Here is a 24,571-nt window from a genome sequence, read left to right as displayed (position 1 = left end):
ACTAATAGCCCCAAGAATCTCTCATATTGAGTGTGATAACTTTCCATTCGTTCTGTACATACATACCAAATGATTTAATATGTACCAGGCTCTGTTATAATCTGAACAAAACAGACATGGTGCAGTCACAAACTCCTAGAGCTGAAGAGACTCTCAAGATATTATATTCATTTTTCACCTGTGGAAACTGAGATCCCACCCCAAATTACGTGGTCAGTAATTAACCTAGGAAATTGTGGGTGAACTGGAATTAAAGCTCTGTAACATTGTTGCTTCCCTACTCTTCCATATATCTCCTCTTTCCTCTTCCTACTGTGATGCAAGATTTTCACCCACTGCCCCCTGATTTTCCACTGTAGTTGTGGACTCCCACTGGCCTAATAAGCAAATCAGCCTAATCCTGGTTTCTTGGTTAGAGAAGCCAATTGGTTCATTTCATTCCTTTGGCCACAGTAATTGGTTCAAAGGTGACCAAATCAGCCAAGTTGATGCAATTACAGGGTAACCTTGAATTTTTATTACTGTTAAGTTCTAGGTATTTTTAAATTTTCTTGATGTTCACACTTTTTAGTCAGAGCTATTTAGTTGTATATTTAAGTTCCAAACATGAGATATTTAAGCCATCTTTTTTGTCGTTAACTTTTAATTTTATCCCATTATTGTAAGAGAATGCAGTCTGAATGATATTACCCTCTAGAGTGTTTTGAGGCATTCCTTTGGGCCTATTATTTGACGTGTCTGTGCGTGTGTTATGGGCTCATGCAAAAAATACATATTCTCTGATTTTATTGTTTGGATCTTCAATATCTCTGCATATATTGTTCTCTACTTGATCAATTGTGTGTTAAAATTATCAACTGCGGTTGATTTTATTTTTTTTCTACCTCTATTTCTGGTAATCGTTCCTGACGTATATTGAGGCTTTATTTAGTTTGGATGTGTGTTCATGATGATTATACTTTTTCTATTATTTTTATCAGTATATAATATCTCACTTTGTCTTTTGTGATACTTTTTGCCTTAGGTTTTATTAAGATTGCTACCTTAGCTTGATTTTGGTTCATATTTGTCAGATTTATCCTTTCTTAATTATGTCTCCTATAGGCAGTATATTGTTTTATCATTTTTTTTAACCCAGCATAAAATATTTTTATCCCAATTTGCTAAGTTTAACTCATAATATTATTGTAATTATTGTTCTGATAGGGCTAATTTTCTCCCTTCCTTATCTGCTTTTCATTGGATATGTTGAATTTTTAATTTTTAAAATTTATTTTGTTTTATTCTGGCGGCTGGCTGGTATAGGGATTCTAACCCTTGACCTTGTGAATTAAAAAAATTTTTGTTCTTATGATCGTTGCACTTTAGACCCATTCCTCGATTTTCTTCTGTGTATTTCTTACACTTAAAATAGCTCTTTCTTCCCCCAACTATTACAGATATCCTATCACACATGTCTTTTTTTGGTGTGTCCCCCAACATACTATCCCCAATAAGTATGTTGCTAGTATTTTTAGATTAGAGTTTATGTGGATACCAGGGCATTTGACTACTTTTACTTTCTTTATCTCTTGCATATATCTCTTTTGAGTGTTCCTCCAAGAATCTTTGTTTAGTGGGCTTTTTGTCACATTCTGAGGCTTTGTGTGCTTGAGAATATTTTTATGATATAATTTGAATGACATTTTGTCTGGATGTAGCATTCTAAGTTTAAAAGTGTTATCATTCAAGACTTTTAAAATACAGGTTACAACCCCATTCCTAGAACTTCACAATGAAAATAGATCTGAAAACCAAAGGATTTTTCATAATTAATTTGTTGTCAAAACCTGTACCAAACTGACGTGGGGCTATTTTATGACTCATTTGATTCACAATGAAAATAGATCTGAAAACCAAAGGATTTTTCATAATTAATTTGTTGTCAAAACCCGTACCAAACTGACGTGGGGCTATTTTATGACTCATTTGGCTAAAAAACCCAACCTGAACTGACATGAGGATATTTATGGCTTTTATTCATCTTATTTAGTGTGACTGTTCATAGGTTTTGGTTCAGAATATTAACGAGTTCAATCGTGGTGTAGTGCCTTAGACACTGTTGTGGATGTTACATAATGTATTACCTTTCTAAAACCTGAAAAATTCTTGTTTTAGTCCATCTTGTGTTGCTATAACAGATCTCCACAGACTAATTTATTTTTTATTTTATTTATTTTTTTCTCCACTTTTTTTATTGAATCATAATTGATTATACATATTTTTGGGATTCAGTGTTGACATATGTTGATCAAATCAATCTTACTAGTATATATATAGTTATGAATTGTACTTATTCTTTATGCCCCTTGTCTAATCTCTCCCCATCCCCCTCTCTCTCCCCCCTCCCACCACTGATAACCCTAGATTCCTTCTCTCCCTCTGAAAGAGTAATGGTTATGCTGTTGACTTGTTGCCTAGATGATCTGTCCAATGCTGAGAGGTATGTTCAGGTCCCCCAATATTATCATAGAGCATATGCTTCTTCTGTCACTGTGGAATGGGCTTTGTGGAGAGAGACATCCTCTTATTTTCTTTGGTCTCTGTTGGTGACTCTTCTGTGTCAGTGCACTCCAGTGGCTGGTCGACCTTCTGTGTGGTGGTTGTGACATCTATCCACTTTTGCGGCACCCATGGTTACTGTGGTGGCTGTGGTGGGCCACCCACATGGAGGTGTTGTTTTTGGTATGCTCCTTGGTGCTAGTGGTGTGCCTGGTTGTGGGGGGGTCCAGTCCCCGGCCCCATGCCCTGGGTCCCCAGGTGGGGCCCTGAGGCGCTGGTGGTGTGCTTGGTTGTGTGGGGGGGCAGTCCCCAGGTGGGGCCCTGAGGTGCTGGTGGTGTGCCTGGTTGTAGGCAGGGGGGTCTGGTCCCTGACTCCATACCCTGAGTCCCCGGGTGGGCCCCAAGGTGCTGGCAGTGTGCCTGGATGTGGGAATGGGGTCCGGTCCTCGACTCCATGCCTCAAGTCCCCTGGCAGGCCCTGAGGTGCTGGTGGTTTGCCTGAGCTGGAACTAATTTTTTGTCCTTTGCCTTACTTCCAAAATGGGGAACTTCCTGTGGAAACCAGTACTTGAGTTGTGTGGTTGAGCTAAATTACTGCTTTGCTGCAGTTTCCCTAGTGGAGGCTTTTTGTGCAGGTCAGGGTTTAATGATTGACCTTATAGGTACTTCCAGCTCTCCAGAGACCCAGTGCACCTGGGTTGTGTAGAAACTCTGATCAGGGCCTGAGTCTTTTCATCAAACTGCACTCTACGCAGTTCTGTCTTCCTGACCAGTCTCCTCTGAGTGGTCCTGTGGTGATTGGGGGGTGGATTGGCTGACCTTGCCGTTCTCCAGTGTTCCCCCAGTGGATCTTTCTTCCCCATCACCCATGCTCCAAACACTTCCCGCGGGCTGGGCCATCCGCCGGTCCCTTGTGATAACTCACTGGCCTCTGAATGGCTCTTTTTTTTTCCAGTTCTGGCTCTTCGCTCCTGTGTGGGTCCATGGGAACCCTATTAGTGGTCTTGCTGTCCTGGGGCCACCAAGGCCCTCTTCTCCCCTGCCACCTCCAAGCAACTCCATCCAAAGGGCACAGCTGCAGCTTTTGCCGGCTCCTGCTCCATGTGCTGAGCAGCTCCAGCCTTAAAGCGGCTGTGGTCCAAAACACTCCGAGCATTTTTTTCTTTCTCTCATCATGGCTTCTCCCGCCTTTATGAACTCTGTAGGTCTCTCTTCCTCTTCTTCTGAGCTCTAGCTGCCCCAGCTTGGCTGTTGTTACATTTTTATAGTTGTAAGTTGGTTGATTTGTGGGAGAGAGTGACACTGGGGACCATCTATTCTGCCATCTTGACCGGAACTCAGACTGGATAATTTATAAAGAACAGACATCTTTTAGCTCATGTTTCTAGAGGCTGAGAAGTCCTAGACAGAGGGACTGCCATCTGATGAGGGCCTTCTTGCTGTGTCATCCTGTGGTGGAAGGGGGAAGGGAGAGAGAGAGGGAGAGAAAGGGACCAAACTCACCCTTTTTTAATGAATCCGCTCCTGCCTTAATGGCATTAATTCATTCGTGAGGATGGAGCCTTCATAGTCGAATCACTTATCGTTAGGCCCACTTCCCAACACTTGCTTTTTGGGGGACACATTCAAACTATAGAAATTCTAGATTCAGAAAAAACCTTGGCCTCAAGGATTATGATAAAGGATTGGGATTTGCATTACTGTGTCCTATATCGAGTGTCACTTGTTGGGATATCTAATGTTAATCTTATTCCTTTACCTTTATCATTGGTGTGTTCTTTTTACCCAACCTTTTAGAATTTTTTCTTTGATAGTTTAAAATTTTCCAGGCATGGGTTCTTCTCTTATTTAGCTTTTTGAGCCCTACAGTCTTGACTTCTTTTATTTTTATTTTTATTTTAATATATGTTTTTAATTAATTAATTAATTAATTAATTTGGTGGCTGGCTGGTATGGGGATCCAAACTCTTGACCTTGGTGTTATCATCAGCATGCGCTAACCAAGTGAGCCAACCAGACAGCCTGACTTCTTTTATTTTTATTTTTATTTTAATATATGTTTTTAATTAATTAATTTGGTGGCTGGCTGGTATGGGGATCCAAACTCTTGACCTTGGTGTTATCATCAGCATGCGCTAACCAAGTGAGCCAACCAGACAGCCTGACTTCTTTTATTTTAATTCTGAAAAAGTTATCCTCATAATTGCTTGGAATTTTTATTCTTCTCCTGAAATGTTTTATTTTTTCTCTTTCTTTTGGAGCTACTATTATCTGGATGTTATCTCTTTTTCATACTCAGTATTTTCACTTGATTCTTTTTCATAGTTTCTTGTCTGGCTTCATAGTACTTATATCTCCCCTTGTACTTCTTAGGGTACTTTTTTGGATCCTCCATCTCAATAATTCTGCTTCAGATAGTATAAATTGTTTAGTTTGTTATCTTTCTTTTGCAGTAGTTTTATGCTCCAAATGGGTCTATTTTGGTTATTAAGCTAATGATCCCTTGGTGCATATCAGAGGACAAAATTACAACAAATTTAGTTTAAAGATGACAGTTGGCTTTATTATGATTCTAGAATTGGGGAACACTTCCTAAAATAGAGTAAGTGTTCCAATGAGCTGAGTAAAAGAGGTTGGCTTGATAGACCAAAAAAGGGCTGAAGAAAGCAGAAATAAAGAACAAAAATTGGATTGGTTATTTCAAAGTTACTTTCCTTACATGGTGGGAACGGGGAGATAGAACAATGAAAAAATAACAGATTGGTTAATGTATTAGAGTTCTCCAGAGAGACAAAACCAATAGGATATGTATATAAATACATGAGAGAGCATTTATTAGGAGAATTGGCTCATGCCATTGTATGGCTGAGGACTTGCACAATAGGGATAGGCTGTCTGACAACTATGCTGGTAGCATGGCTCAGTCAAAGTCTGAAAACCTCAGAACTAGAGAAGCCGATGGTGTGATTCTCAGTCCGAGGCCAAAGGCCTGAGAGCCGGGGGTGCTACTGGTGTAAGTCCTGGAACCCCAAAGGCTGAAGAGTCTCAAGTTCTGATATTCATGAACAGGAGAGAAGAGTATATCCCAGCTCCAGTGGAAATAGAGCAAGAGATTTGTCTTTTCCTCTGTTGTGGTTCACTTTGGGCCCCAGCGGATTGGATAGTTCCTGCTCATACTGAGTGCAGGTTTTTACCACTCCTTCCACTCAGGCTTATGTGCTAATCTCTTCTGGTAACACCCTCATAGACACATCCAAAAATAATGCTTTCCCAGGTTTCTGTGTATTCCTTAATCTAGTCAAGTTGACACCTAGAATGAGCCATCACAGTTAACATCAGTTTGCTTCAGGTTTCTTCTTTTGTGTAGGGAGTAAAGCAGAGGAAACTTCATCATGTTTATTGAAGATTTAAACTGGTGTGTTTGAGAAGTTGATGGTTATCTTTCTCTCCTCACTCCTCAGAAGGTCAGACAACAACTTAGTTTGGGTTTGGTGACATGGAACTTTATCAAGGGTGACTCCATTTTGATTTTTAGTTTGGTCTGTTGGGGCCTAGTACAGGAGCTTAGTCCAAAACAATGGCCTCCTATACTTTTATTTAAGACATGGGTATTAGTCACTTAATTTAGTAGTGTGTATTAGGGTATTTGTGTCCGTCCAGGTGAGTTTAAGGAGAGGAAGGGCTTGAGTCTCAGGTCAAATAGGCAGCCACCCGGCACCACTGAAATGCTGTAAAGTTCTGTTGGCTGCAACTACATCAGGCATTTTCTTAACAGGGTTTGTTTTTTTAAGTTTTAGATATAAGTAATACTGGGAAGAGGACCGTGGTCTCCTTAGGTTGTAATTTACCATCAGCCCTATAGGTCCCCCCACCCCCCACTGGGGTGGGGGCACAGAGAGGGTTGGGAAGAGTGAATACCAAAAGATTGGCTCCTCAGCCTGTACCTGTTTTCATGAGCTTTCACCCGTAGGGCTTTTTTGCTGTCCCGATTTTATCCTGCCGACAAAGACATCTAGGCTGTTGCTGCTCATTTCTATGGGTCAATCAAGGGAAAGGCAAGGGCAGTCTTAACAACAGCTTTTAGCTAGTCTGTCTTTTACCTCTGCTGCCCTTTACTTTTGGCACCAGGTCACCAGTTTCCTCTCAGACAAGTTCATTACAGCTTTTAGTGTCCCTAGCAGCTTTTCTTTTTGCTATTGCTGCTAGTATTTTTCCTGGAATCCAGATTTGCTTCTGTATTTTTATTGGTAGGGTTGATTTTGTTGGAAGGGACCAGAAGCCCATGATAGTATGTCATCTTGATAGGAGGTGAATGACCTCATTTTAGCCAGGAAAGACAATTATACAAAGATTTCTTGAAAACACATGAAAATCTTTAATTGAAAGGTATATACATGTAAAATATATCTACAAACTATATGAAAATAATCATATCAGAGCTTCAGTTATCTATCACTATAACAAACTACCTCAAAACTTAGTGGCTTAAACCAACAGCCTTTTTGTTGTATCTCTTAATTTTGAGGGTCAGGAATTTGGGCAGATCTTGGCAATTCTCTTAAACATAGGTCAGCGAAGGTCATTTGATGGTATTCAGCTAGCAGATGGGCTTGACTGGAAGAGCTTCAGTTATCTATCACTATAACAAACTACCTCAAAACTTAGTGGCTTAAACCAACAGCCTTTTTGTTGTATGTCTTAATTTTGAGGGTCAGGAATTTGGGCAGATCTTAGCAATTCTCTTAAACATAGGTCAGCGAAGGTCATTTGATGGTATTCAGCTAGCAGATGGGCTTGACTGGAAGATTCTAGCCATCTTTATGCACATGTCTGGTTCTGTGCTAGGGCTGTTAATCCATGTGCCTATGCATGGTCTTTCCAGCATGGCAGTCTTAGGGTAGTTGAACATCTGAGCAGAAATCAGAAGGCTTTTTATGACCTCCTAAGTTGCAAGACATGACTTAAGCCTCATTGTGTGGTCAAACAAGTCACTAAGATCACCTGAATTCATTATAGAGGAATTTGACTCTATCTTTCATTTGGAGAATTTGTAGCCATCTTAATATACCACGTGAGGTTTTTAGAGTTTTGTGTTCCTTATTGTTGCCTTTAGGAGAATGTCTTAGAGGCTTGGCTCAAGGAATCCTTTCCTTATCCTTCCCATCTGAAGGGAATTCGTTGGTTGGCTGGTTAGCTCAGTTGGTTAGAGTGCAGCCTTATAACACGCAGGTCATGGGTTTGGGTCAGCTGCCAAAAAAAAGTGAAGGGAAGGGGCCGGCCCGGTGGCGCACTGCTACAGTGCGCCGCTTGGGAGTGCGGTGGCGCTCCCGCCGAGGGTTCGGATCCCACATACAGACCGGTTCCCGCTCACTGGCTGAGCGAGGTGTGGGAGCAACACCAAGGGTTGCGATCCCGTTGCCGGTCCTGGTCCGGTACGGGCGCGACACTGAGGGTTGCGATCCGTTGCCGGACACGAAAAAAAAAAGACAAAAAAAAAAAAGTGAAGGGAATCCTTTGGAGTGGAGGGGTATTATGTATTTCTTTTTCAATTCATTGTTATAATAATATTTTTTCCTACAGCAGTGATTCTGAACTGGGGTAACCACTCCCTAGAGGTGTTTGGCAATAGTATCTAAAGATATTTTTGGTTGGCAGAGAGAGGTGCTATTGTTGTCTAGTGGGTAGAGACCAGGGATGCTGCTAAAGATCCTGCAATGCACAGACTGCCCCCCACAGCAAAGAATTATCTGGACCAAAATATCAGTAGCAAAGGTTGAGAAACCTGCCTTAGAGTAATCCTGCAAAGTTGGTATCAATCTCATAAGCAAAAACTTTGATTTAGAAGGACTATGGACTGATGCCACTTATCTAAAAAGTAGTAGAATCTAGTTTTGAACACAGGTTTTTCCAGTGCCTAATTCCGTAGAAATTTTACAGTACTAAATATGTTTTTTATTTTGAAATTAATTTATTAAGTATTTATTTCCAAATATTGAGGCAATTTACCATGTCAAATGCAGTAAGAGATATTATAAAGATAATTACAATGGTAATTCAGATTCTTCTTTGATAGAGCTTACAAGAATCAATATATGATAAATAGTTTCCCCTTATCCTCTAGGGGTACATTTCAAGTGGGTACACCCAGTGGATGCCTGAGATCATGGATAGTACCAAACCCTATATATACTATGTTTTTTCCTATACATACATACTTATGACAAAGTTTAATTTATAAATTAGGTACAGGAAGAGATCAACAACAACAACTAATAATAAAATAGAACAATTATAACTATGTGCCAATGTGGCGCTATGGCTAGGCTAATGTCAGAATCCTGCCGACATCTCCAGTTGTTGGGCTCTTTTACCTGCATGTAATCCTGCCGACTGGGCCAATTGTCAAGCTTGGGCTGGGTCTGGAGCTCACAGACCCCTCAAGCCTGTTCATAGACTGGCTCACAAAGCCTTTACATGCAAGGCTGGATAAAGTAGAGGATAGACGACAAGCAAAAGGGATCCGAAAGGTAGCTAAGACCAAACCCCCAAGAAATGCTTGGGATTTTATTCCGAAGGGACCAAGCAAGACTAGCCATAAGCAGATGTGGCATGACTTGCTTGCAGCAGGGGTTGATAAAAAGAAAATTGACTGGCAGCCAAATGCAGTTGTTTGCCTTGTGTCAGCAATTGCACCCTGAACAGCGTTTCACCAAACGTTGGGAAACAGGTAGCAAGGTACGCTCAGTGGATTTAAAGGACATTTTGGTTGCTCTCAAGGAGGTAGATGAACTGTTCCATTTCCATTAGGGAGCAGGCCAAAGTACTCATCTTTTGGGGGCAGGCCAGGACTGGAGGCCTCATGTTGAATTGGCAATATGTTGGTCGAGGACAAATGTGCAGCATGTTTTGGCATTGGTGGATACAGGTGCAGAATGTAGCCTGATACATGGCAATCCAGATAAATTTCCAGGAGTGACAGTTCGTATAGATGGCTATGGAGGACATACTACTGAGGTCAAAGCTGTGTCATGGCCATTGGGCATAGAAAGATTATGTCCTTGTGTATATACTGTATATATATATATATCTCCTGTGGCTGAATACATGTTAGGTATGGATGTACTTTATGGTTTGTACCTGCAAATGGCAGTTGGGAAGCATGGCTGCATGCAGCAGCACTGAGGCAGCCGTGCCGCTCATGTGCATCAACTCCACCCACCCACACACACAACCGAGTCCACCCACACACACACAGTTTGTTTACTGAACCACCCTCAACAGGCCTTGAGGCGAGGGGAGCCTGATTAAACTATTCTATTTTCCCAATAGCCAGCATCACTACTCCTGTGCTTTGGTGCCTTATTAAGTAAAATAAGGGTTACTTGAACATGATCACTGCAATACTAAGACAGTCAGTCTTAGTAACTGAGATGGCTACTAAGTGACGAAGATGGATACACTGGACAAAGAGATGATTCATGTCCGAGTGGAGCAGGATGGTGTGAGATTTCATCATGCTATCCAGAATGGCACACAATTTAAAACTTATGAATTGTTTATTTTTGGAATTTTCCACTTAATATTTTCGGACCGCAGTTGACTGCAGAAAGCAAAACTGGATAAGGGAGGACTAATGTAATTATAACTTAAGGTAGCATTGAATTAGACCTTAAAAAAGAATATAGAGAAAATGGTCTGTCTTTAGTTACTTAATGTGGTTTCTTCATTTCCAAAGTAAAGATAATACCTCTTAGGATTGTAAAAACTAAATGAGATAGTATTTGTCAAAGTACATAGTGTAATGCACGATTAGCACTCAAATGTTATTTTTTTTCCATTTGTCAGGAGTTTGCATTGTGGTTGGACTTTTCTCTATAGTCTAGGGAACTTTTCTATCACTGATTTTTTTTTTAAATGTGAACCATACAAAAAAATAATCCAAGAATATTGAATTTCTCATTTGACCCACTATGATTGAAGTGTGCAGACTGGAAATAGTCTGTGTTCTTTGATGACTGATGAGTATTTTCTGTTTCTGAATCTTTTTTATCATCATAACATCATTATCAAAGCTTTTCATCATCACACGCTTTCCTCTGAAGATGAAAATGGTTGGCCGGCCCGGTGGCGCACTGGATAAGTGCGCCGCTTGGGAAGCACGGCGGCGCTCCCGCCCGAGGGTTCGGATCCCACATACAGACCGGTTCCCGCTCACTGGCTGAGCGAGGCGCGGGAGCAACACCGAGGGTTGCGATCCCGTTGCCGGTCCCCGGTCCGGTACGGGGGCAACACTGAGGGTTGCGATCCGTTGCCGGACATGGAAAAAGACAAAAAAGACAAAAAAAAAAAAAAAAAAGAAAAGAAAATGGCGATCCTGTCACACGCGACGTTATAAAACTATTTTCCCCAGTATTGTTCAGGATTGTGACCATTCAGGGTGATTAAAAAAAGACTTAAACACTTAAAAAAATTATTTAGTAACTGCGTTATACATGAACAAGTAGTCACAACCAATCTGTAAAGGAACAACCACAGTTATTTCTGTAGTGCTTGTTAGTCAGCACCTTTTGTAATACCAGCACATGGAAATCCTATGGTCTTATTCATCCCAGACCCTCCGTTGCATAGCAGCCAGGGTGAATGCCATTAGTTCCTCAAGGCTACATCGTAGTCCCAACTCTAGTTTTTGTTTTACATATCGTCACTAGAAATATGGTGGTGTGATAGATGGAACTCTAGGTGGCTTCTGTTTCAAATGCAGTTCAAAGTATTGAACAGAATGACCTGTCTACATGATAAGTATTCATTAAAGAACCTCAGGACTATTGACAGAAATGAGACAGAGCCCCAATCTGGTTGGAAAATGAATTTATGGAGACTTCCATAGTTGTAGGAAAAACCACTCCATCTGTATGTCTAAGTAGGAGATTCTTGTCATGTTATTCTCTGCAAAAAAAGAATTATTGAAAACCCAACTTATGGCACAAAAGCATTAACTTTTGATAAATTCCTTATATGTTCAATTAATATATTAGCTTTTATTGTCACCCATGCAGACGTTCTGTTCATTTTTTCCCTTAAATGAAGCTTAGCCTTGTCACTGAGCTTTATGCATCCTACAGAGTATCATCCATATGATTGAAAATTTTATCTTATCTACCTCCATCAAGGCCTGAAGCAGATGCAGATAGTAAAGTTTCAACTTCAGTAGCTTGATGTGGACTGTTTGGATGCCCTAGCTCTCCTTGTCAGTCCTGGGACTTTACTGAATGATACACAAAAGTGAACTACTGCTTCAGCAGATGAATGAAAAGATGACTCTAAGTTTGGTGCATAATAAATATTTATGTATAACCTAGTTATTGAGTAATAAGTTTAAGTGTTCAATTCAATTTAGATCACTCTCTGTTGATTGTTGTCATATCCCCAGTGCCTGCTACACAGTCATTGCTCAACACTGTCAAATACATACGTGCATGCTTTCAGCAAAACAGGTATCAGTGAGGCAGAAATGTTTATTCTACCTTACAAGTTTGCTCTGTTTTCATACCTGTTTCTTAAACTTCTCTACAATTAGGAATTCTCTTCATTAGGAAACAAATCGTGTATTTCTCTGCTGCCCTTATCTGATATATTAATTAAAAAATGCTACTGATGTCTATAACATTCAATATAGCAACGGAAGATACTTTTTTCAGTTGATCATGACACTACAGGTATTTTATGTTTTCTTGGTTTTTATGTGTTCTTTGTTATCCCTACATTGTACTTATTTGACAGTTTGTCTTTGAGATTGTCATAATGTAAGGTAATCTTTTTTAAAACACTATTCATTTTTTTTTTCTTTTTCTTTTTGCATGTAAACTGCCAACACTGTACATATTAAATTCCATTCTGGTGTAAGAGTAGTGATGCTGGCATATTGTATTTTCTGTTTCATTATTAGTCACTGTGTTGTTTATCTCTTACTGTGCCTAATTTATAAATTAAACTTTATTATGGGTATGTATGTGTTGGAAAAAAAACCATTATATGTAAGGTTCAGTTCTATCTGTGGTTTCAAGCATCTACTAGGGATGTTGGAACTTATCTCCCATGGATAAGTGGGGACTACTATATGTGATTCTTAGAGAAGTTTTTTTTTATCTAGATATTAGTCTCTTTTCACAAGAAATTCTTTGGACCAGTTTAAACTTAGATGACATATTGTGTCAGGTGCTGGACACTGTAGATACTGTTTGAAGTTTGACTTGGGAGACTTGATAACCTAATAACATAAATTATCTCTTATGTGACTACCTGTTACTGTTACTTATAGGTGCCAATTATGATGTTAAGCAGTTTGATAATACAATTTGATATAATTTTTTGTGACACGTCAGGGTGGAGAAGTTTAAAACAACCAGGAGAACCCTTTAAAGAGTATGACATAGTTCTGTTGTTATAGCAAATTAATCTGGTTTTTTTGGTGCTGGCTGGTATGGGGATCTGAACCCTTCACCTGGGTGCTGCAAGGTGGCGCTCTAACCAGCTGAGCTAACCAGGCCAGCCTGCAAATTGATCTTATAAAAGTTTCTCCCAGTCAAAAAAATGAAAGGCAGCTGAAAATACCTCACTTATTTAGGGAGAAATATCAAGGTAATATAAAAAGTCCTAAGGCAGTTGACGCAAAGCAAGTAGGAATCAATGTAAATCACAGTGATCTTTTTCCTATTTGGGGATGAATCTGAAACACAGTATCAAAGCCTGGTTTCCACCTTACCTTGTTCCAGACCCTGATAAATGACTGCAGTTTGTGCTCAACAGGCTTTCACATCCCAGGGGATTGATAGGGAATTCTCTGCCTGCACAAGAAGAATGAATTACACATGGTTCTCATTCTTTAACCTTTTTTTTTTTTTTTGTCTTTTTCCGTGTCCGGCAACGGATCGCAACCCTCAGTGTTGCCCCGGTACCGGACCGGGACCGGCAACGGGATCGCAACCCTCGGCGCTGCTCCTGCGCCTCGCTCAGCCAGTGAGCGGGAACCGATCTGTATGTGGGATCCGAACCCTCGGCGGGAGCGCCGCCGTGCTTCCCAAGCGGCGCACTATAGCAGTGCGCCACCGGGCCGGCCCCTTTAACGTTTTAAATTACCTCCCTTCATCCTCTCTTTTACAAAACACTTGGCAGATGTTCCAGCAGCAACTAGGAATTGAATATGCATTCTCTTCTGAAACTTTTATCTTCTGATATCCAAAGCCTTCCATACTAGAAGGAGAAAACCTGACTAAGTACAGTTTATTATATGAATGTAGTTTTCTCTTATAATTAATGACTGATCGATCAACTGAGTTAGAATTACTTATGCAGCCATGTACTGAAAATTATATTCTTAATCATAGTGTATACATAGGCATTTAAATTATATATTCATTTACGTCTGCTTTTGAGAAAAGTATGCCATTGCTATTAAAGGGAGTAGTTTAACTGACTTAAATAAGTTTTTTTTTTTTTTTTTCTCTTCACTGTATCTTAATACTGGTCCTGTTTCACTTTCCCATTTAAATATAAATTTTAACAGAGTCATGTATTTTTGTATATTTGCTACTCCATTTTAGAAAGAGAGATTGAGTAGAAAAATCTTTGTCCACCTACCCAGATAAGCTTCAAGGAAACTTGCTTCTGTTCAAGTCTCTGGGTGGAAAGAAAAAAAGTGATATGATAATATTGATGATGATAATAGTAAGAACAACAGTAATGTATATCACTTATGTACATGTATATATGTATGTATATATAAATGTATATAAACTTACTATGTGCCAAGCAGTATTTTTTTTTTTTTTCCTTTTTGTCTTTTTTTCGTGACCGGCAACGGATCGCAACCCTCAGTGTCGCGACCGGACCGGGACCGGCAACAGGATCGCAACCCTCGGTGTTGCGCCCGCACCGCACTCAGCCAGTGAGCGGGAACTGGTCTGTATGTGGGATCTGAACCCTCGGCGGGAGCGCCGCCGCGCTCCCAAGCGGCGCACTGTAGCAGTGCGCCACCGGGCCGGCCAGCCAAGCAGTATTTTAAGCAATTTAAATTTATTCATTTAATCCTCACGTAAACCTTTGTGATATACACTATCATAAACTCCATTTTATAAGACAGCAAACTGGGACATACAAAGATTAAATAACTTGCCTGAGATCATACAGCTAGTGAGTAGAGGAATCCAGAATTTGAACGTAGCTGTCGAGTTTCAGAGTCTTAAGTTCTAAATCACTACATCATACTATCTTTCCAAGCTGCAGCAGGCAAATTTGTGAAAGATCCAAATAGAAAAAAAAAAGTGAAAATTGTGATCATTGAAATAAAAGTCAGTAGTTGGGGCAAAAATTAATAGATGGGTTAAATAGTAGAGTAGAAACAGGTGGAAGAGTCCTAAATAAATGAAAAAAGTCTGAAACTGAAGAGTCTGTGAAATTAGAGACAAATGGAAAGACAGTCTTCAAAACATCTACAGAGGAAAAACAGTTTTATGTTCAAAATATCAAAAATTAGATTGACTTCTCATCAGCAACATTTGCGGTCAGAATTACATCTGCAAAGGACTGAAGGAAAAGCATTGTCAACCAAGAATTCTATACTCAGCTAAGCTGCCATGCTGGAATAAGGGTTAAAATACACGCATTCTGTTAACAGTGTATCTGAATGAAGGATACAGGGGAGATTTTTGTTCTATTTTAGCAGTTCTTCTGTAAGTTTGAAGTTATTCCAAAATTAATATTCAAAACCACACATTTAGATAAACAACTGAGAAGCTTACCACCTACAGATAACTATTAAAAAGTACATACTATTGAAAAAACTTCAAACGTGTACTTTATGAAGAGGGAAGTTGAGATTTATAGGCAAGGAGAATGGTGATCAAAGAAATTAGTAAATGTAGATAAATACTAATCATAAACATAACATGCACTTACTGTGTGCTAATCGTTTTGTTTAATTTTCATAAGAACCGTGTGGTATAGGTACTGTTTTTTTCCTCAACTGAAGGACACCATTCTCCAATTTGAAAGGGCTCATCCAGACCTGACAGTACAGTGTGAAAAAGGACCAAACCAAATCACATCTCTGTGAAATTTGAGAAATCCAAGGGTAAGGAGAAAAATCTTTAAATTTTTCAGAGGGGGAATACATTAGCTACAAGGGAAAAAAAATTGGAATGTTACCATACTGCTTAGCAGCAACTCTGGAAGTTAGCAGATAGTGAAACAGTGCCTTTAAAATCCTGAGGGAAAGATTTTTTAACTGTTCTGTATTCAACCAAATGACCAATCAAGTGTCAAGTACAAGGAATTCAAACATTTTCCTTCTGTGTACCCTTTCTTAGGAAGCCACTGGAGTATGTGATTTTACAAAATAAGTGGAGGAGGATGAAAAAAAGAGGAAGACATGATTCTCAGAAACAGGGCATCCAAATTAGGAAAGAAACCTAGGGAACATGTCTAGAGAGCAGTTAGTCAAGATTAAAGCAGGAGGCTAGGTAGTTCTGGAAAGAAACCAAAAGAAAATTAGAATCAATACATTTATACATATGTTCAGATATTTGGAAATTACAGGTGTTTTACAGATCTAATTATAGTGTGTTACAGATCTAATATAGGTATATAGAAAAACTAAGCAAATAAAAAGCTCAACAGTTATTAACTAAAGAGAAAACAAAAGACAATTCAAGAAGGGATAGCTAACAGGAAGTTAGTTTAAATAGTCTAAAAAGTGATAATTTGGGAAATAACAATAAGCATCTTATTTCTAACCATAAAAATAAATACCAGAAGAAACAGCTCGGTAAGTTAACAACGGTTTCCACTAACAGATGGAGGTGATTAGGTCAGAGGTTTGCCGTATTTAATAGCCTTCTATTATTCATTGATTTTTTAAAAATCTATGTTCTTATATTATTTGGAATAACAGTAAAGATTTATTTAAACATAAGAAGGCATGTTGCAGTATCATTTTACTCAGAAAACTGTAGGGAGTAGGATAGAATTTGAATGTGCACTCCCTGGTAAATAATACATGGTGGTGCCACCCACCAAGAAAGGTAACATAGAAACAGATGGAGGAAAAAGACCATGAATTCAGTTTTTCAGAGATTGGTTTGAGATGACTAGGAGACTACAAGAGATGTTCATTACCAGGAGGATATAAATGCCTAGCTAGACTCAGGAGAAAAGTTCAGAATGGTAATACAGATTTCAGTCCATCAGCTCATACTGTGAGAACCTACTGTGTGTCGCATAGTCATTATTTCTAACTCCAGGCAACTAAGAAAGAGTTTAGGGAGAATCGATAAAGATGGAAAAGGAAGAGATAATTTTACCCAGTCCTTCAAGGTTTCTAGCAAGGATGTTCATTTTTTTTCTTGATTCTGTTCTGCATTTCCATCCCTGATCTTTATGAATTCATATGAATTCATTATCAACTGCTAATAGTATTTACTTCTTTTACTTGTGTTAAAATTTTGTCACTTAGAAATATAGTATATGGAAGCGGCTGGCTGGTTAACTCAGTTGGTTAGAGCATGGTTAACACCAAGGTCCAGGGTTCCATCCCTGTACCAGCCAGCTGCAAAAATAATAGTAATAATAATTTTTAGAAAATTGCATAGTACATAAATGTATTACTTAACAAATAATTTAAAGCAAATACTTTTATACCTACCACCCAGGTCAAGAGGTAAACATTGTCAGTACTCCAGAAGCCCTTATGCCTTTCTTCCTATTTGTAATCCCTGCCCTCAGGGGACAGTAGGTAACCACTCTCCTGACTTTTATATAATAATTTTCTTGTTTTTCTTTTATAACTATGTGTGCATCTCTAAATAAGATAGGTTAGTTTAACCTGTTTTTGAAATACATAGAAATAAAATGATTCCATGTATGTTATTTTTTATTTATTTATTTTTGGTGGCTGGATGGTATGGGGATCCGAACCCTTGACTTTGTTATTGTAACAACGGCTAATAACTGAGCTTATCCAGCAAGCCCCCATGTATGTTGTTTTGTGCCATGCTGCTTCTCTCAGCAACATGTTAGAGTTATCTACATTGCATGAAGCTGTTGCATGAAGTTATCTACATTGCATCTGTTTTTCATTTTCGTTTTGTGTTGTTTTCTTTTGTATGAGTATACCATAGTTCATTTAAAAATTTTCTTCCCTTTTTTTCTTGGTAGGCTTTTAGATTGTTTCTTAAATTTGCAGCAAATTACAAATTACCTGTTTGTTTTCTTCTGCCATTTTAATTCTGAAAATAATTAAGAGCATCTTAATATAGCTGTTTATAATATATACATTATCTTCATATGCAGTATTTAATTTAGTCCTCCTTTCAGACCTGTGAAATTGGGAATGCAGCATTCCATTTTATAACTGAGAAAACTGAGGGCGATACAGCTTGTCACTTGCCCAAGCTAACATTTCTAAAACTTAGTGAAGTACTTTAATTGCCACAGATCTTTTATTCCAAAGTCTGAATTCTGAAATTTGGATTCAGTTTCATACAAACTAAGCATGCTCAATACTGGAACTGAGTTAATATTTTGGAATAAAAAAAAATAAAAACCTGAAGAAATTACCTGATTAAAGGTGTGCGCCATTGTCCAGTTTTTCAAATTATGGCTTTATTATTTTGTCTTTGGAATTTGATTTAAAAAGCACTTTTATTAAATGTGGGTGGGATTCTGGAATATAACTTTTTAAAATTGGCAGCAGCAAAACTCTTCACCCAGGTAGAAAGCTAATATCTGTAGTATTTGATTTAGGTAGGGAGAACGAGAAGGGGAAACTAATGTTGATTAATATTTCAATGAGAGAATACTACCACTTTTCTCCTCATGCCAATTTCATTTATAAATCAAGAGACTGAACTTTGAATTCAAGGGAGCTCTGCCAATCACTAGCTGACTGGCCTTGGATAATATACCTCAAGCTATTTCATGAGTAAGCTCCATGATGTTATCTTTAAGGTCCCTTCCATTTCTAAAATCTATGTCTTATGGATCTGTATGAGTCAATGAAATACTCTCTTGTGCTGTAGGCCAGTCTGACACCATATTTATGTGTGGAATGTGCTGAGCTGTGTTTAAAGCCAAGTTTAGATGTTGATATTATTGCAAATGACACTCCTTTTGTTATCTAAAGATTAAATAAGTAAGGATTTTAAAAGAAACATATTTTAAGCAACTTTCAGCTCAAGAAGTAAAAGTAACTATTAGTATAGTTAATTATTACTGGCAGTGTTGAAATTTTTTGTGAAGAATTCAGTACTTCTCTGAAGATGTTTATATGTAGATGTATTTTAAGTATATACACTTTTGAAAAAATTCTAATAAGGAATTTCGTTTAGAAAAGTAAGAAGATAGACAATGTATTGATATCACATTCCAAGGCATGTTTGAAACATTTTAAGATCTATGTATTTACGTAACAAATAAAAACCTGTGGAATTGCAAACATCCTCTTGCTTTGAAAACACATTTCAGCAGGTCTGTTATCTAGGTAGAAATACGTAGAAGCATAAATTATTGTACTTTAAACAGTCATTTGTGAACTAAATATTAAGAGGAAGTATCGAGAACATCATTCTCAAATGATGTACATGGGAGTGAGAAAATGTACATTTTAAAATTCACAACATGAGAAATAGTTTTACCCTAAAAGAGAAGGCAATTTGAATTTGTGAAAATATGGAGATGATAAAGTACTTTTTATGGATTGTAAAGTAGGAAGCCATTTATTAATTTTAAGTGTTAAACAGAAGGAGCACTTAAAGAAAAGAAAATATACTACCTCCCAATGTAAACTTAGTATTTGAAGGTTATTGCTGCAAAGGTAACTTATAAATGAAAAGGAAATTGCCTAGTTTTATATGTAAATGAGAAAACGTGATATTGATGGAATAAACCACACAATAGATCTGAAAATATCAGAGCTCAAATCCAATAGATTTGAAGACATCAGAGTAACTCTTTATCTATATGTGTTCTAACAGTGATGAGCATAAAGAATTTTTAGTTTCAAACAAAGGCATATTTGTTTTCATAGAATTGGTTTCAAAGAGATTTCATTTCACAGCAACTTCTTAATGGCCAAGGTCTTTGATTCAGGGTGGAGATAAACTTGTTAAATAGCAACACTGAAATAATGTTCATGATGTTGTGAACTTAACCCTTTTCTCTTATATTCTTGCTTAGAAGGTTGATAAAACTTAACAGCATTTATCCAGTTCAGCGGACGAAGACTGCCACTTTCTTGGTTTAAAGTTTGGGTGGGTAAAGAATGTTCATCCTTGTTTAAAATACGAATTTCAGGTTCTGAATTTTAATTATGGCAAGAATGCAGATTTTTCTTCCTGCCGATCTGCCTTGAACATATATCATTTTCCTGTGGTATGTTAGAGGACTTGTCCTCTGGAATCTGTAGAATCAGGGTCCTGCATTCATGCCTCATTTCTACTCAGATTGTGAAATTGAGCATATGTGCATTTATCTTTACTGAAGGTCTTTATCTATGCAAATATGAAAATAACTGCCATTCCTGTTAAAGGTTTAAAGTCATGGCTGTGGAGAAAACAAAAGGGAGGAATTTAATTTCACTTAATGTTCAGGGTTCTGTAATCCTGTAATACAGTTGTTATTGATTTATAGTTGACAAAGCTTATAAATGTATGAAATCTCTTGCACAAATTTATAAATATGTGATTTATATTTTATCACTTGGAACAAAAATGTTAACATCTCAGAATAATCAAATTGATATATGTTTGGTCTTTGATATTTTCATTTCAAAGGTGTCTTTTTCCCTTCATTATACTGACCACACTATCTTTTAAACTTTATGTCCATACACTTGTTGACTCTCTACACTTGTTGACTGTGCTGTTTTCCCTAACTCACTTCTCAAACCACTGTAATCTGATTTGTGCCTGCAATACTTTACTAAAGCTGCTGTAGCCACATCCACCAAGTGTCTGTTTGCTGCACAATCTAATGGACAGTTCTCAGTCATTCCTATCTCAGTGGCAGTTAGTACTGTTGTTCCACTTCCTCCTTGCAACAGACTCCAGTGACACCACATTTAACTGGTTTTGCTCTTCTCATTCATTCTGATAACACCCAAACCGCCTTGGTAGACTTTTTTTCTCTACCGATCATTTAAATGCTGCTGTTACTCAGAGGTCTCTGTTAAACCCTCTTTGTTTCTCATGATACTGTTTCCCTAGGGATTGTCATTCATTACTTCATTTATATCTGCTGATGATTCCAAGACTTCTTGGCTTCAGATCTGTGTATCCAACTCTCTACGAGACACCTTCACTTCACTGTTGTAGGCTGCAAGTGATATCTCAAGGATTCTGATTGATTCAGCTTGGTTTGCCATGGCAATATATAAATTATTTTGACAAACACTCATTGTGGAGGTGGTAATGATAGGGGCAGGGATCTAATGGCTCGATTCACAAAAGGAAGTCTAACTTTACCCCTATCCGTTTTTCATGTACAATTCTAATTTTAATGGATAAGGTGATAATTTTGTTTTGGTTTTTAATGAACAACAGCTACTTGATAAAGTTTATTGCTATGTCAATTACTATTTGGATTGTCTCAACTGAAAAAAACTGTGAAAATGATGACTAGTATTTCTTCTTGGAATTAGAATCTTAAGTATGGCAATCATAATGTTCTAATTAGTGATTTAAAACAAAACAAACCTTAAAATAATTCAGACCTTCATAGTCATAAAGTAGAATGTTCATGAAGGCAAGGATTTTTATCTGCTTTTACTGCTATATCCCTAGTAGTCGACACTCAAAAGATACTCAAGAAATAATTTGTTGGATGAGTATCGGTTTGTTAAAATCTTGATTTTTCAGTGTTTATTTTTTTGGGTAATATTTGCCTGTAATTTTATCACAGATTTAAGAAATAGGAGCTTCAAAGGATAAGTAAAGTTAACTTATTTTCTTTTACTTTTTCCTTTCTTCCTAGACTACCTGTTACAGGCCCTGGGTCAAGACAACAATTATTATATCTTGCTGGTGGTTCAGAAACAAGTCTCTGTAGAACCAGAAGCAAAGAAAGGACAGTCTGACTTTTTAAAAATTAAATTGACTATATAAGATACTTCATTGAAAAAACAGTGAAATAATATTATCATTTTGACATCATTGGACATTCATCTTATTGAGGAGCGTGCTTTGTGGAGCTTTCTGAGTTGAGATTTGGAACCTTCACTGGTGCCCGTTTATACGTTGGACTGTAAGCATGAGTGAATTCTGGTTGTGTTTCAACTGCTGTATTGCAGAACAGCCTCAGCCTGTAAGTATGAAGTATGCAAACACTTTGCGTGGGGTGCTTATTAAACATACCACTGGTTCTCAAACTGAGAATAGGGACCTAGCAGTAATTGGAGGGCAGTTGTAGGGAGTGTCACAGAGAATAGTTCAGTGGAACTCTGAACACTGGTTTAAAAAAAGAAAGTTTTTCAAGTAAATATTGTCAAGAACTGTGCTAGACTAGACTGAGAGGTTTATGTTCTTCTACCAAATAGGCAGCTTCTGGAGAAACAGTAAGAGAAAAAGAAGACAATAACCTGAGGTAAAACAGCTTAGTCAGCCTTGGAAATCAGCCTTGGGTGGGAGATGTGGCAGCCAGATTGCCCTCACATTCTTCTCAACTTACCACCTTATTTTCCCCACAGCAGCTCACTAAGGAAGATATCGTTGTCCTTATTTTTCATTTGAAACAGGTTCATTTTTTTGCCCAGAGTCACATAGAAAGTGGTCTTGACTGACTACTTCTAATGCCCCACTTTTGTACCTTCTAACCTATGCACATGTTGTTACTTCTACCAAAATCTCCCAACTTCCAAATTTTTGTTCATTTTTTAAAATCCTTAAATCAAATTTCACATCTATAAAATCTTCCCCAGCTTTCCCCTGACTTAGAAACATGAACTAAAGACCTATGGGAATATACATGTAACTGTCGTACAGTCTCTGCTTCCACATTTTGAATTCTTTAAGGTTTCTGACCATATTTACTTTGTATCTTCAGGATCAAATATAATATCTTGGAGAGCGTAGGTATAAATGCTAGCTGGTTGACTGGCTGAACAAGTGAATTTGTATTATTTTCTGTTTAGTTTACATTTGTAGCAACATAAAAGGAAGATTGAGGGTTAAATTTAAAAATGTAATTGCACACATAATACATGAATTTATTGTAAAAGTTCACAGAGTATAGACAAAAGAGAAAAAGTAATCCTTTTTGACTCTTCCCCCAATCTCACTGATCCCCAGATGAAGTCTTTTTTAGAGGTTGGTCTTTAATCCCTCTAAACATCTCTCAGTGAATATATATATACATATTTATATAGGTTTTATTGTTTTTAGGTAAATTTTTTCATAGTATACATATTGTTCTGTCACTTGCACTTAGTAAAATTTCAGTGATTTTTTATGTTTAAATATAGATCATTTGCATCATTATAAAGTCTTCATAGTGTTTGTAACATAAATATACCATAAAATATTTAATTTTTCTATTGATGGTCATAACTTATTTACACTATCATTTTAATTTATAGTTAGATTACTAGAAAGGTTAAAAATCTTTTCATATATTTAGTGTAAATTTGTATCTTGCCCCTTTCATCAAGTTGCCTTTTGATAGTCTTTACAGTTTTTAGTTTGACTTTGTCTATTTTTGCAGTTACAAACATATATTGTGGTTAATAATTCTTTGTTATAGATGTTTCTCTCAGTATATCAACTTGTTTTTTTAACTTTGTGGGGTCTTTCATCATAGAGACAAGTTTTCCTTAAGAATACTTTTACTACCATAATATTTAAAGACCTACTACCCTATTTTTGTATACTACTTTTATAATTTTTTTACATTTAGTTCTTTGATCCATAGGGAATGGAAGATTGATTAATTTGTGTGGTGTGAGGTTGCTCTAATTTTTTTCATGCTATTAAGCTATATAAAGACAGTTTATTAAATAGCCAGTCTTTTTATTAGTGATTTGAAATGTTGCTTTTATTATGTATTACACTTTTGTTTGAGTCCATTTCTGAAATCTCTATTCTGTTGGTACATGTGTTTATGCCTGTGCCACTACCATTCTGTTTTAATTGCTGCAGTTTCTTAGTATGTTTTGCTGTCTATAGGGGAAGTCTTTTCATAGCTCTTCCTTTTCAACTGTATTGGTAATGTCTTATTTTTTAAGCTGGATTGTGGTTCATGTTTCCTCCTTATGTTCTTTATATTTACTTCTTTGTGTGAGATATTTCATAATGCATATTTTAAATCTAATAGGTGTTTTCCTTAGGATTACCTTGAATTTAGAGAGTAATTGGGTGAGAATTGACATTTTTAGAATTTTGAGTATATCCAAGGGCCGGCCCATGGCTCACTTGGGAGAGTGTGGTGCTGATAACACCAAGGCCACGGGTCCAGATCCCTATATAGGGATGGCCGGTTAGCTCACACGGGAGAGCGTGGTGCTGACAACACCAAGTCAAGAGTTAAGATCCCCTTACCGGTCATGTTTTTAAAAAAAGAAAAAGAAAAAAGGAAAAGAATTTTGAGTAATCCCATTGGAAAGCATTGTATATGTCTTCATTTGTGTAGATCTTTTCATATTCTTTTAGAAATGCTAATTTTTTTTTTTTTCATTTAGGGAAGTTAAAAAAATGATGAAAATTTTATTTTATGGACATTTTATGGATTTTTATTACTTTTCTGAGATCTTATTTTCTGCTTCCTAACTAATTATTTCTACTGTATAGGAAGCTAATTATTTTTATATGGTAATTTTTTATTCAGATACCTTACTGAACTTATATTAATTAAATATTTAGTTGAAATATATCATCTAAATGTTTCTAAATAGTGACTTCTTAAAGTTATTTTCTGATATTTATCCTTTTGGAATCTTGACTACACTTAAGACCTCCAGTATAATGTTGAATAGGGCAAGAGGTGGCTG

General features: G+C 37.4%; 1 protein-coding gene across 2 annotated transcripts in view; it reads left to right on the top strand.

Moving 5' to 3' along the window:
- The window catches only part of CDC42SE2 (CDC42 small effector 2), a 104,430-nt gene that overhangs the window by 46,838 nt on the left and 33,021 nt on the right, over positions 1-24,571 (top strand). For both annotated transcript variants that reach the window (XM_008576244.1, XM_008576243.1), the window contains exon 3: positions 21,565-21,894. In XM_008576244.1, the coding sequence (XP_008574466.1) occupies positions 21,841-21,894 (54 nt within the window). In that variant the 5' untranslated portion in view covers positions 21,565-21,840. The remainder of the gene's footprint in view (positions 1-21,564; positions 21,895-24,571) is intronic.

Source organism: Galeopterus variegatus, unplaced genomic scaffold (genome assembly GCF_000696425.1).
Source record: "Galeopterus variegatus unplaced genomic scaffold, G_variegatus-3.0.2 Scaffold1314, whole genome shotgun sequence".
Lineage (NCBI taxonomy): Eukaryota > Metazoa > Chordata > Mammalia > Dermoptera > Cynocephalidae > Galeopterus > Galeopterus variegatus.
The sequence above is the reverse complement of the archived record's forward strand: the minus strand, read 5'-3'. Positions and strand labels throughout refer to the sequence as shown.